We start from the raw sequence: 14554 nt of genomic DNA, 5'->3' as shown, positions 1-14554 counted from the left end.
ACAGTTCTTGCCACAGGATATAGCTCTAAATATTCATTTTCTTACTCCCTTTCTTTGTAAATTTGCACAGGGAATGGAACACGCCTTTCCTCCTTAGCCCCAACCCTCCCTGGGTTATATTTTTCCTAGGAAATTCTTACATAGTAAATCTAGACCCTGCCCAGACCCTGCACTCTAATTTAATCTTCCTTCTACTATCAAGACCTAAACTCTAATTGAATAACAATGATGCCCAAGTCAGGTCTGTGTTTGTCTGAACTCATGCATATGGAGGCTGATGATATGTGAAGAATCATTATGCCACATCAAGTTTCATTTTGAAGTCCATAAGTATACCTTCTTTAAAAATGAAAACAAACTACTTTACCAGGCTGAGGACATAAATCATGTATTTTCATTACCTCAGAAGACCACAAGAAGATGAACACTAATATTTCATAAGCAACAAGCAATTTGTATGAATGGAAGACAATTTGTGCCCTATTTTGCTCAAGCTGATACATTTTGCAAGAAGATTTTAATGCTTTTTGTTTTACAATATTTAATAATAGTTTAAAAGCCGAGGCCTCTTGTTACTAATAGCTAATCCTATAGGAGGCATCTGAAAGATAGTCTTAAGCAACTGCAGTGTAGATTCTATTAAATAATGAGTTCCAAGGTGGAAGGAGAATTTGCCTATTTGTTTTGGGGATTCAAATCTGTTTGTATTTGGTATTAAAGGAATAAAGGAGCAGCAATGGGCAATATGGCATCGCTGTTTTAAATAGATAATGCAATAGTCAAGCATATGGCGTATACACAAAGAATTTGGAGGCATGTTTATTTCTATACATATGTCGACCATGCCAGGCATATCTAGCATAATCACAGAATTGAAATGTTATTATGTATGTAGAAATGCCATAGTGAAAACACCAACTTTTCAGTTGTACTGCTCAGATATAAATCAAAGTTTTTCTGCTGGCTAATTTTTGTGCCTTGATCAGTGATCTAATAGTTCCTGAGCACCATTTCACTCATCAAGGTATGGGCTAGCCATCTCATACAGTAGTCAGAAAGAGTACACATTTGAAGAGATGCTTCACAGAGTCCCTAGTATTGTGGCTGGTATATGAAAAGGACAGATGTTTATTGCTCACCAGATGCCAGGGGTTATTCCTAGTTTCATCTTCTGAGGCAGGTACTGTGTGGTTTTACACTCATCTGAGCATCATTTCTTATCTAAATATATGATTTTAAAGTCCATCCTTCTAAATAGGTATCAAGTTAGCTGTATTCTTCCTAGAAAAAGTTTCTGGATTGACTCAGAACTGTAACTTGATTCTGGACTTTAGTGTTTTTTAACTCTACTTTCAGGCTCAGGCTTAGCTCTTTTCATCTCCTATCTTGGGGGGAAATATAACACTGGGAGAGACCATTGCTCAGGAGAATTGCAGTAGGCAGAGCACTGTCCCATCTGGATAACAGTCAGACTATAGTTCGTTTCCATGGTGAGAATCCTCACTGCTTTGAGTCTGCTCACTTTCTCCCTTGCATGTTAGTTCCTTCTTTTACTTGGAGGTTCTGTTTTCTGCTTTGTTCTATTTTGTGTTTTAAAATTACCTTTCAGAGCCCCTTCTCTGTAAACAAAATGTACTATTTGTCTCAGGCTTACGTGGCAAATCTCATTTGTTGGCTAGTTCTCCAGATGGGTTCTTAGGACATCCCATCTCCCTGAAATTGTTAATTCTGTTCTTATTCTTTCATGATCAGATTTCCCTTTGGACCACTCCTGAGTCCTATGGAAATTTTCTGTTGGGTTGGGTGACTCCTTGGAGATGGAAAAACAATCTCTCTTTTGACAGAGTACTCATTGTTTGATCATCATACCATTCTTCCAAAACCTCGTGTCAAGAGACCGAGCTAGATAACCCTTTTTAAAATTATCATTCTACCTGGTCACCAGCGGCTCATGGCTGTAATACTAGCTACTCAGGAGGCTGAGATCTGAGGTTCATCATTCAAGAACAACCCAAGAAGAACCCTAATCAATCTCCCAAATGCCCAAAGTAGAGCTGTGGTTCAAGTGGTTGAGCACTAACCTTGAGCATAAAAGTTCAGGAATAGCACCCAGGCCCCGAGTTCAAGCCCTTCCATTTATATCTCAAGGATGGTTTTATGTGTGGTAGTTGTGTGATGAACAATAAGCACAATTGTAAGATTGGGAAAGTTTAATTTTCTAAAAAATGCCTTTCAACATTCTGCAAGTATTAGGAAATTATTAGATATTCAAGAGCTGAAATTTAAAATGCTATGAACTGAGAAAAAAACCTCTGCTCCAAGACCTATCAGCAGAGCAGCAGGGATGAATGGCCAGGGAAGGCCTTAGATAACTTGTAGAGAGCAAAGCTTTGATTAAATCTATGGAAGAAATTCTCACTGGGGTTTTGTAAACATCCCTTTGTCTGCTTTGTGAAAATACTTTTACTCAAGGCCTTAGACCCCTGTGAAACATGAAAGTAGCTTGGTCTGTTTGAATCAAAATAAGCATGGTATAACCAAGTAACTTCTTCAAACTTATATGAGGCTGAGGCTTCTCAGCAGTTACACAATGGCCTCAGGGAAATGAGCAGGGAATTTCCTCAGGGAGGATTTAACAAGGGTCCATGACAGGGACCATTCATTTTGGTCAGCATTCTGGTTGTCAGCTGTGACCATGGGGGAAGATTGAATTGTCTCTAAGACAGGTCCTGACTAGTTTCTCATCTTGAGGAATGGCTGGGTATCTTCGCAGTGTGAGTTCAGTGTGACTGTGAGTCTCTGAGTAAAATACCAAGATGACTTAGCTTTCTGCTTGCCCTGCTCCAATCAATTCTCTTCACTACATCTAGAGTGATATTTTAAAAACAGAAATTGGATTATGTCACTGCCCTGATTAGCCCGAGCCCCTTCCATTTGGCTTCTGAGGTCAATCAGGTTCTGGTCTGAGCTTGCATTCCAGTTCCACCTCAGATAAGCAAAGCTCTTTGCGATAGCTAAGTTTTCTAGAACGTTCTTCTCTGTTTGCTATGCTATTTCTCTTTTCCTTTATCACTTTCATTTTTATTTCATGTCTTAGATGAAATATCATCTCCCCAGATTGTTCTTCTCTGACCTTGTTAGAACAGGTCAAATGCCTTTGTTAGAAGACCTCATACCCCTGGGAGAAATGATCATAGGTTTTGCTAAGGCCATGATTCTTTCCATTTCTGACTCTACAGTGACAAAAGCTTCTTACCTGTATGGTTTCCTTTCTGGATCTTCATCTCCATTTCCTACCTAATGAATTTCTATTATGTTTTAAGATCTAGCTTAATAATCTCTTCATAGTTGCTCTCCATACTAGTCAGGACAGGCTTAAAGGCATTAATCTACAGAGACCTATTTGTATCTCATTCTGCCATGCTTGCTTAGGGCTGAGTTTTACTGAGGGACCAGGCTAGAAGTCTCCATCTCTGTGTGTTCCTTTATATTCTAAGACAAGAACAAGAAAATGTAGCTGGCCAGATGCTGGCTCTAATCTTTCCACCTAGAGGTGATGTACTTCTACTCATATTTCATGCCAGGCTTGAATTAGCAAAAGATGGGGAAATACAATTATGCTGAGTGTCCAGAAGCATGAAATTGACATTTTACCAAACAATACTATTCCTATCAACCTTTCCAATGCCTGGCTTTTCTTGGTCTTTCCAACCTCATACCTCTGGTAATTTCCTTTTCTACCCTCTTATAGGCATCCCAAAGACATTGTAATCAAGCAGATATAAACTACTTTCAAAATTTCAGAATCACAAGGAAGCAGGGAAGAAGGGTTATCATTTGAGGCCAACCTTGACAATTCGTGGTACACTATCTAAAAAACAAACTGGATATGATAGTTTATACTTGTAATCCCAGTGACTCAGGAAGCAGGGGCAAGAGAATTAATTGGAGGCCAGTCTAGAAAAAGTTAGTATCTGAACAAAGAAACTTAATAGCAAATAGCAAATGAATCAAGTAGTAGAGTACCTGCCTTGCAAGAATGAAGCCCTGAGTTAAAACTCCAGCACAACCTCTCCTTCCACATACACCTTAATGCAAGCACCACTCTACGACTCCCATCTTTTAGGTTCCCATCTCATGCATTCCAGTGCATATGGGATAGTAATTTCTTGACTCCGTCGCTTCCCGTTGCAGGAATGAAGTTCCTGCAGTGAAGCAGCTCTGAGCTGGAGACTGGCACACAAGAAGTTGCTGACTGCCTGAGTTATATCACTTATTTTTAAGGAGTCTTATAGCAGTCTTGCAAAATGCGGGTCTCCTCCTAGGCTTTCAGTTATCTGATAATAACTTTTACATATAAGATGATGGCTCTGTAGCCCTGAAAAGAGTATGGTATATTCCAAGATGTTTTATCAGGAAACAAAGCACTGACTTTCCCATCAAAAGTAAATAAATAAATGATGCATGGCACACCTGTAATCCTAGGTACTCTGGAGGCTGAGATCTGAGGATCATGGTTTGAAGTCAGCCCAGGCAAGAAAGTCTGTGAGACTCTTATCTCTATTCATCCAAAAGCTAGAAAGTGTAGCTTTAGCTAAAGCAGTAGAGTACTTCCCTTGAGCAAAAGAGCTCAGAGAGTGCCTAGGCTTTGAGTGAAGCCTCTAGACTCTCTTTCTCTGTCTGCCTGCCTGTCTGTCTGTCTGTCTCTCTCACATACACACTAGTAGCTATTTTTTTGTATTTGTAAACATTTATTAGCTATTTTTATATGTAGTCTCTATACATTAAAGGTAGTGGGATGTAAATGATTATCTTAAGTTAAACACTTCATTTGATGACCATTTTCAAGGTTCTTTCATAAAATAAATCACAGTGAATAAATGATCCACTTCTGAATTCAGATCCCAGGGGTAGCATGTGTTAATGGTATGATTTTATATTAGATATGTAGTTTCTTTGAATCCCATGTGAACTATAAAATGAGAGTAGTAATGGTTCTTTGCTTGGAGTATTCTTTGTGGACCAAGCTCGATAATGCCTATGAGAATACAAGGTATGGAGTTTAGAACTGATCCTTAGGGTAAGCAGATGAGGATATAGGGGCTCAGAGTGGTTAAATTACAGCCATTATCCAGAAACTATCAGCACCAGACTGAGAGCTTACACTTCTGTCTTGAATGCCCATTCTGAACTCATATCCCTCCCTCTCTCTACTCATTACAAATAAGCATTTTGAGTAAAATGAACATAAATCCATTTAAAAAATATAAACCCCAGAAAAGACCAAAAGTTGTACATTATTTTATTCCTTATTAAAGTGTGTGTGTGTGTGTGTATGAGAGAGACAGAGATAGAGACAGAGAGACAGAGAGACACACACACAGAGATAGCGAGAGAGAGGGAGAGAGACAGAGAGAAAGCAGGTGATACCCTGACCTCTGTCCCAAAGAGAATAATATCATTTGTTGAATTATCTCATTATTCTTTCACACGAGATGGATTCCTAGGTCAAAGGATGAACAACATTAATTTGAATTGGACAAAAGCTGCTGTCTGTTTTCACAATGCAACATGGGCGAAACTGGTTACAGCATAATTTTGTAACAGATGGATTAAAGCATGTCTTAGTAAGACACATAAGCAGAGAGGGACAGGACTCCTTTATCTCTTTGATGAAAGCTGTACCATGGACTGTAGATGTCTAATACATATTAATTGGTATCAATCCATGGGTGCAAAGTGCCTTAATTTTGGACAGTATTTAAATAGAGTATCCTCTCTTGGCAAGAGATTAATAATTGATTCTGGCTTCGTATGACCATGTATCTCTCTAGAAATGTTTTCAGCTCAAAATGGGATCTAATGCACCATCAGAAGTTGTACTTTAGCTTTTGGGTAGAATGCATTTTGCATGTTCTCTTGATTTCAGTGGGCATTTGCCCCTTATAGTTTCCTTGCAAGGTGATTATACACTAGTTCAATTATTTGACTAATCCTGATGATGCTTTTTTTTGCTTTCCTTTAGATATTGATGAATGTGCAGCTAAGATGCATTACTGTCATGCCAATACTGTGTGTGTCAACCTTCCGGGGTTATATCGCTGTGACTGTGTCCCAGGATACATTCGTGTGGATGACTTCTCTTGCACAGGTGAGCATTAAGAAACATTGTTTTCCTAAATAACCTCTTCACTGAACTAAATCTATGTGTAATATTTAACTCTGGGGCCACCAAGTACTATTTTTACCTCAATGATTTTTCTTTTTCATCATTTCACCTTCCTCTTTGGAGAAGAGCATTGATGTTGATGGAATTTGATTTCTATAACTGATTCCTACTCCCTAGTAATTCTGCCCGTGGCTGTGTAAGCATCCATACAGGAGTGTGCTATTTGGAGTTGAAGTCCTAATTGCATATGGTAACATTGAAAGATTGAGAGATACTAGTTCTCAAGAAAAAAGTATCAAACTATTTTCCTTCCATTATGATGACTTTTTTGGGGGGGCAGTTCTGGGGCTTGAACTCAGGGTCTGGTACTTTCCCTGAGTCTCTTTGTATTCAAGGCTAGTTAGTGCTCTACCACTTGAGCCATAGTGACACTTCTGGCTTTTTCTGAGTGGTTTATTGGAGATAATAGTCTCACAAACTTTTCTGCTTGGGTTGGCTTCGAACCATTATTCTCAGATCTCAGCCTCCTGAGTAGCTAGGATTACAGGCATGAGCCACTGGCACTCTGCCATAATGATATCATTTTTTTTTCTGTCAGTCCTGGGGCTTGAACTCTGGGCCTGGATGCTGTCCCTGAGCTCTTCAGCTCAAGGATAGCACTCTACCACTTGAGCCACAGCAATACTTCTGGTTTTCTGGTGGTTAATTTGAGAGAAGAGTCTCATGAACTTTACTGCTTAGGATGGCTTTGAAACACGATCCTCAGATCTCAGCTTCCTGAGTAACCAGAATTACAGGCATGAGCCACTGGCACTTGGCTAATGATTATATATATATATATATATATATATACACACACACACACACACACACACACACACACACACACACACACACACACACACACATATATATGAAAATATAAATATAGAAAGATGGACAGTGAATTGAAAAAGGTGAAAAGAGAATTTGGTGAGCAGAGATTTGGCATCTGGGAGCCAGACATGATTGCTTTGGTTCATATTTTCCCGTAGTCCTATTGCCTATCTCTTTTCTGTTACTGGCTCAACAGTAGTAAAGGGCTCCAAGGACAGTGAGGGACCATGAGGGAATGGTTTTCCTTTCATGGAACATATGGTTTGTAGTTCCAATGCATGTTTTTTTATTATACACTTGCCAGTAGGAATCTAAAATTGGTTGTACACGGAAGAAGATTCCAAGTATGTCTGCATCTTGATAGAATGTATTTAGATATCTAATCAGCAGCCTATAAAAAAGGGCCCTTTAAATCCAAGAATTCAGTTATAGCTTTCCCTGACCCCTGCATGTTTTTTTTCCTGTCCCAAATGGCATTGGTATATGAAAATTGCATTCTGCTCTCAGAATGTCAGGTATATGTTCTTGATACCACTCAATGTATTCTTATTAATAACTTTTTCAGAAGTTCAGAAAGTTGCAAAAGTCATGGAAGAGTGTATGTCCAAGTTTCTTTACTATTTACTTCTGTTCATGTACAAGTTACCATTCTTCAGGTGAAGGATTTATGAGTTTAGATTACTGGATTTTCTAGTGGGTATGAGTCAAATGTCATTATCCATCTTGTTCACAATATAATAAGAATGCATAGGAAAATCAGAAAAAGATTTTAGAGAGATGTAGAATGCTAGGAGCTAAATTGTGTGTGTGTGTGTGTGTGTGTGTGTGTGTGTGTGTGTGTGTGTGTGTGTGTGTGTGTGTGTGTGTGTGTGTGTGTGCTTGAACTCTGGGTCTGGCTACTGTCCCTAAGTTACTTACTTCAAAGCTAGCTCTCTACCACTTAAGCTCTAGATCTACTTTAGGCTTTTTGGCTGGTAGGGAATCAGAAATATTTGGTGAATGCTGTTAATAAGTACAATAGTGACTGATACTTAAAACAGTCTCCAAATGTATTTTTGTCATGAGGAGCTGTTAGTTAATTTTTTGAACAGCAGTTGACTATATGAGAATGTAATGTCACACACACACACATACAATTGGGGTAAAACTAATGGTATAGAACCTATCTAGCATGTGTGAGGCCCCGAGTTCAATCCCAACACCACAAAATAAAACACAAACAACAAAAAAGGAAAATTCTAATATTAAACCAATCATATTAAGTACTATGATGGAAGAGCAGGCTGAACATAATAAGAAAAAGGTAACTTCCTTGCCAAATGAAGTATTTTTCATGTTTTGCTTTTTTTTTTTTTTTTACCCCAAGCCGAGGAGAACTATTGGAATTTACTGAAGTGTACTAGCTAGCACACAGTGACTGAATTAGGTTAGAATTTTATAGTGGGGAATGTGGTTGATAGAAGGAAGAGATAAGATAAGAAAAGAAAGGAGATACACATTCTCTCCAGTAGTCATTTCTCCTCTAGATTCAATTCAGCAATGTCCAGCAGATATTTTTAATAATAAAGTCTCTCTGGAATTGTGATGGCCTCTTTGGTGTCCATAAAATAAGCCTGTTAGGCCAAATACATTTGTCATTATCCAAGATAGATAGCCCAACCTAATCTTGCTATTTTTTATTGGCAAAGAAGATTTCTTCCTCTGAGTGGTTATTTACATATTGTAATACATGAGGTGTGTAATAAATATCTGCTATTATTAGGTATCTTTTTCTTCAACGTTTCTTTTCCAAATGACACTTCGCTGGGAAAAATTGACAGGGTTAAAGACATCTTTTGTTTACCCTGAGATCCTGATTTAGCATTTCCATTATCGACTTTCTGTATTTCCTAAGATCATTGTTCTTTCTGCACTAAAATCAATTAGTATCTGCTGTTGCTCTTCACTCTTGGTTTTCTGTGATGTCAAGGTTATATCTGTTTTTTCTGTCTTTTGTTCTTTGTATGCCTTTTAGCTTGGACACTCACTTTTGAGAAGTCGATAGTTTTACTGAAAAAATCCCATTGAACCAATTATTAGTTCTGAGTTAAAGAAGATGTATTTGCTTTGATAATTCATATTTTATCTTATAAGGCACTTGATTCATTCACTTATTCATTGTTTCATTCACATAGTCAACATACAATTATTGTTATCCATGAGCGGTAGGAAATAAAGCCATCAAAACTAGTTTAAAAAAAAAAAAGGGCCAGGTGCTGGTAGCTCATGCCTATAATCCTAGCTACTCAGGAGGCTGAGATCTGAGGATCGAGGTTCAAAGCCAGCCTGGGCAGGAAAGTCCATGAGACTCATATCTCCAATATACCACTAAGAATACCAAAGTGGTGCAGTGTCTCAAGTGGTAGAGTGCTAGCCTTGTGCTGAAGAGCTGAGGGACAGTGCTCAGGCCCAGAGTTCAAGCCCCATGACTGACAAAAAAAAGAAAAAAGAAAAAGAAAAGATTCCTGTACCTATGCAGAGCTCCAGAGAAATTACAAAGCATTTTCCAAGTTGAAAAGCTCATGCTCATTCTGTATTAAAATCACTTCATTTGCCAAGCCAATACTTCTTCAGTGTCTCAGCAGAGTTTAGACAAGTGTTGGATGTTTTGTGTTTGTTTGTTTTTGTTGGTCATGGGGCCTGAACTCTAGGTCTGGGCACTGTCCCTCAGCTCTTCAGCTCAAGGCTAGCGCTCTATCACTTGAGCGACAGCATCAATTCTGGGTTTTTCTGCTTATGTGGTTTTGAGGAATCAAACCCAGGGCCTCATGCATGCAAGGCAAGAATTCTACCACTGAGCCACCTTCCCAGCCCAAGTGTTGGATGTTTAATCCTTTATAGTTGTTACTTTGACCTCCCCCCCGCAAATGCCTACTTCCGCCTTCCCAGTTTTATGCTGCCAGCAAGTCCTTCTGAAGACTGCATCAATCCACAACAGTAGATGCCAAACCCCACGTTGGAGGGGCGAGACAATACATTAAGAATCACACAGATTTTCACTTAATCTTCTCCATTTAAAAAATAAGAAATCAGACTTATGAGATGATTTAGCATCAAAAATATAACACTGAGAACAATGATCTAGAATTCAGAAGTGTTCTATAATCACTACTCTGGGGGACCTAAAGTTCCTTCATGTGACCATGAGTTAAATAGGAAGCTCTCTACTTCTTGGCCAACAGAGTTTCTCTTGGCCTTTTCAAGGGTGAATTGGTTTCTTGACTGTGAGGGAGGTTTGGCTCTTGGAACCTGAGTATGAGTATAGTTCATCTTGTTTCCTCTAAGAGATCGCTCAGTAGCTCTTGCTCTTGTATGAATTTTTGGAACTAGAGGAGTCCCAGAGTGCAGTTTTGTGAGGATGTGGGAGGTAGCTTTCCTTTTCCCCCATATTCCTTTGAGTTTTGGAGTGGTCAACTTGCTTGATTTATTGGCTTCTGATTTTCATTTATTCCCAGTTAAACTCCTTGTGTTTTGGCAGATAGCTAAGATGTTATCATTATATATACAGGCACTTTCAAAGAAGGATATTTGTGATTTACAAGGAAAGCATGCAGCAATAAGACAGATGTTTGACAGTAATGGGGAAGCATTCGTTTTTATGCCAAAAACTTCCCATGAAGGTAAGACATAAAGGGAAAAGTGAGACAACAAAATATCCCATGTGATTTCTGTTACCTCACTAAAAAGCTTTTTATTTTCTTAATTTTGGCATTGAAGAGACTTGGAAGGAAGTATACATTTGAAATACTTAGAGCAAGCTTAAAGAGTTAGATATAATAGTCTATTAATTTAATGGTTTGAATTAATCACCCTATAATAAAAAGAGCTTAGTCAATTGCTTAAATGCTCTAAGGAGTACAAGTTAGTTGCTAGAAATTTGGGGAACAGTTCTCTGGAAGGTGCTTTCTACTCAAGTTTGGAGTCATTTAGGACATTTTAATATATGTGACATTTAATATTCTTTCTTTGAGCAGAGCCACATGAAATGGAGCTAAAATAGAACATCCCCCACCACCTTGATAGAGTGAAGTCATACATCATCCAGTGGTTGTTCTTATCTTTTCAGCACAAAGTCTCGCTGGTTTAGGAGTACTTGTGTATGTCTGTTGATTTTTGGCTCAGCAATGAGGGTCAAGTTTGTGGACAATATCTTGCCTTTTGGTTTTAGAGGATATGATGTACGTATAAGAATGAAGCAGGTCAGAGATTGATTTTTATTATAGTTTGAAAAGCTATAGCTATTCCATGCGCTTTGTAGAATGCTGAACCATTTTTTTGTTTGCTTTTTAAAGATACCACAAATGATTTATTGATATACTGAATAAGAAAAAGTAAAAAATAAGACATGAATCTGTGTGTATTTCAAAATGCATAACTGTTTGATGATAAGAAATAATTTTGTCTTTTGTATTGGTTAGTTTGGTATTTTTCTCCTTTTTCCTTTCCATCATTTAAACAGATTATAGACTCTGTGTCTCATACCCAAGAGGAGGAATGTAACTGGGCCAAAATCAGGATTCTCAAATCTTATTCCATTAGGGAAGAGGTCATCAATCCTTCATCAGGAGAGACCCATGTGCAACATTAAAAATAAAGAAATAAACACCAGTGTTTGGGATCTAGCCTTAGAAATTTTGATTACCTTTGGTTTAGAATTGTGACTTGGCCTTGGTGTATTTGTTTAAGTTTCCTGATGATTCTGTTGTGCAATTGAGATGGATAGAGGGTAATGAGAGAATAACTCACCTTCTATACTGTAACGTAGAAAAGAATTTCCTCAACTGGTGGTGGGAGACAAGGAGTTGGAAGGTAATGAATAAAAACTACTTTCTTAGATGATGGCTCCTGCCTCTCATGCTGTAATGTGGAAATTATTGGAGGGAGGTTTATGGGATGTCTCTGCAGTGAGAAGTATAGGGTCAAGCCTGAATCTTCAAGTATGGCATGGGTGCTACAATGCCTGAAAGACCCCAAAGAGAAAGTGTCTTCCTGGTTACTTGTGCTTTCCATTGGCCAAGGTAGATTACTCCTTCTCTAGCAAAACCTTGATTATTTGAAATCCCATAGAGACAAGCCACAATAAAAAAGAAGAGGAGAAGGCCCCAAATGGTCAAGGCATTGCTATGGAAGAAAAGAAACTCAGAAGCACTCATCAGGTTGATTTGAAGAACAGATAGAAAGTTACATTACCTACAGAAACACCCTGGTAATTGGGCTTCTCTCAGCATGATATGTTCACACACACACACACACACACACACACACACACACACCACCACCACCACCACCACCACCACCACCACCACCACCACCACCACCACCACCAAAGGTAGGAATAAGAGAACACAAAATTAAAAGGCCTCCTCTGAGAGTGATTATAAAATGGAGATTTATAAACAATTTAGATTATTAGGTTCATTTTAGTTTTCCATATGTAGAACTAGATATTGTACAATTAAAATCATGTTGACATTTATGAATCCAGCAAATATAGCTTGGAGAGGACAACAGAAGGTATTTAGCTTGAAATTTCAATATGAAAATGAGGCTGAAGGACATGTCCAATGTTTGGCTTCTTTGTTGGCTTTAAGTGGAAGTTCTTTTTGTTAAATTCCATCTTGTATTGTAAAGGATCTGAACACCTTGGTTACAATAGAATAAGCCAGACAAATGAAGTTTGTCCTCAGGGTGTTTGTGTACAAACCTATTAAGTACTGCATTGCCCTTGACCCAAATTCATCATAAAAGGCTTGTTAATATTTCTGTATACTTTATGGTTGGAGCTGTACATTCAGAATGACAATTAGGTTTTCACATAAAGGAGTTGATTAAATATGCTTTAGCCCTTACAAAATTGTATAGGCTTGTTTTGGAACTCAATTCTCTCTGCATTTTGGGTCTTAAAATTACTAGATGTTTCTGTTTAACAACTTCGCTTCGTTTCTTATAGTTCGTATTTCCATATGAAAGACATGTTACCTGCAAATATATAGTTGCCTCAACTTTTCTGAAGTGTAGCGAAGTATCTTAGGTTTTCTTTTCATCCGCTAAGATTCTGTTCTTAAGCCAGGATGAAAACTCTAAATTCAAATGGATAAAATTTAGTATATAAATTCTGCTGTGTGCAGTTTTTGATTCTGCCACTTATTTACTCTATGAATTAGAAAGCCATTTACTTATGCATCTTCTCCATGCCTTAATGTACTTATTGATTCTTCTCTATACCTTCATTTCTTTCTCAAATAATTGTTGCAGGATAACATGACCTCAATTTGTGTGTTTATATGCAGGTCTGTGTATGAATATGGATCTATATCCATAAATATGCATATATACATATATGTATGTATGTTTGTGTGTGAGATTTAAACTGAAAGAATAAAAATTCAACCAAAACACCAACAGATGACAAAAATAGCTCGTCATGAATTTATTTTTGCATGACACAAAGTACAGTAGTACACTTTTTCCAGAATTAGTAAATTCAGCTATTCCTGTTCATTTTCAGTGATATAAATTATTTATACATGTTTGCTTAATTTTTAATGATTGATCTAACTTCCCTCACAATCTCAAAATTGACTAAACACACCCAGTATAAGATATAAATGTAACCATATCCTAATGCCTGAAGGGAAAAGAGAATTCCCTTCTTACTGTTATTTCTTATGATCAAAGATAACTTAATCAGAATCCCTAGCTCAGTAGATTTACTTCCATGTGTCACTGGCAAAAACTAGTTTTATGTATGTATTCATAAAATACATCTTGGAGAGGTAAATAGAATTACCTTGAATCTGGACTTATACTCTGAAGATGGGGCAGATCCAAGCTTCCTCTGTGGTACTTGGTTAACTTACATCTAAAGAAAATATAGTTTCTGTTGTTAAGGAAGAAGAAGATGTGTGTATGTGTGTGTGCATTTGTGTGTAGATTCACAATTGTATACATAACCTACAACACTTGTTAAAGTACAATCAAAACTTTGAGCTGGGCATCGGTGGCTCATGTCTGTAATCCTAACTGTTCAGGAGGCTGAGATCTGAGAATTGCTGTTTGAAGACAGCTGGGGCAAGAAAGTCTGTGAGACTCTTACCTCCAAGTAACCAGAAAAAGCCAGAAGGAGAGCAATGGCTCAACTGGTAGAGCACCAGCCTTGAGCAAAAGAGCTCAGGTACAGCACTGAGGTACAACCTACTCCTCCACAGGCCCTGAGTTTAAGACCTACTACAAGCACTAATAATAATAATAATAATAATAATAATAATAACCAAATTTGAAAATTATTTTCAAGCTTAGAAATAATAAAGAATGCAAATCAATAACAACTCAAATAACAATTTGATGCCAGGTATGTTGTTTATGTATGTGACTTAATATATAGGTTGACATTTATTAACATAAACATTCACTCATTTCTGGAGATGCTATCAGAAATAGATATGTTGATGCATTGGTGATGAAATTATT

At 37.7% G+C, this 14554-nt stretch overlaps 1 protein-coding gene across 2 annotated transcripts in view; it reads left to right on the top strand.

The window, feature by feature from the left end:
• Positions 1 to 14554, top strand: part of Nell1 (neural EGFL like 1) — an 824312-nt gene that overhangs the window by 411902 nt on the left and 397856 nt on the right. For both annotated transcript variants that reach the window (XM_070032057.1, XM_070032056.1), the window contains exon 13: positions 6026 to 6151. In XM_070032057.1, coding sequence (XP_069888158.1) covers positions 6026 to 6151 — 126 coding nt within the window. The remainder of the gene's footprint in view (positions 1 to 6025; positions 6152 to 14554) is intronic.

Source organism: Dipodomys merriami, unplaced genomic scaffold, assembly GCF_024711535.1.
Source record: "Dipodomys merriami isolate MVZ:Mamm:240054 unplaced genomic scaffold, mDipMer1.0.p SCAF_21, whole genome shotgun sequence".
Classification (NCBI taxonomy): domain Eukaryota; kingdom Metazoa; phylum Chordata; class Mammalia; order Rodentia; family Heteromyidae; genus Dipodomys; species Dipodomys merriami.
This window is presented reverse-complemented; position numbering and strand designations above follow the sequence as displayed.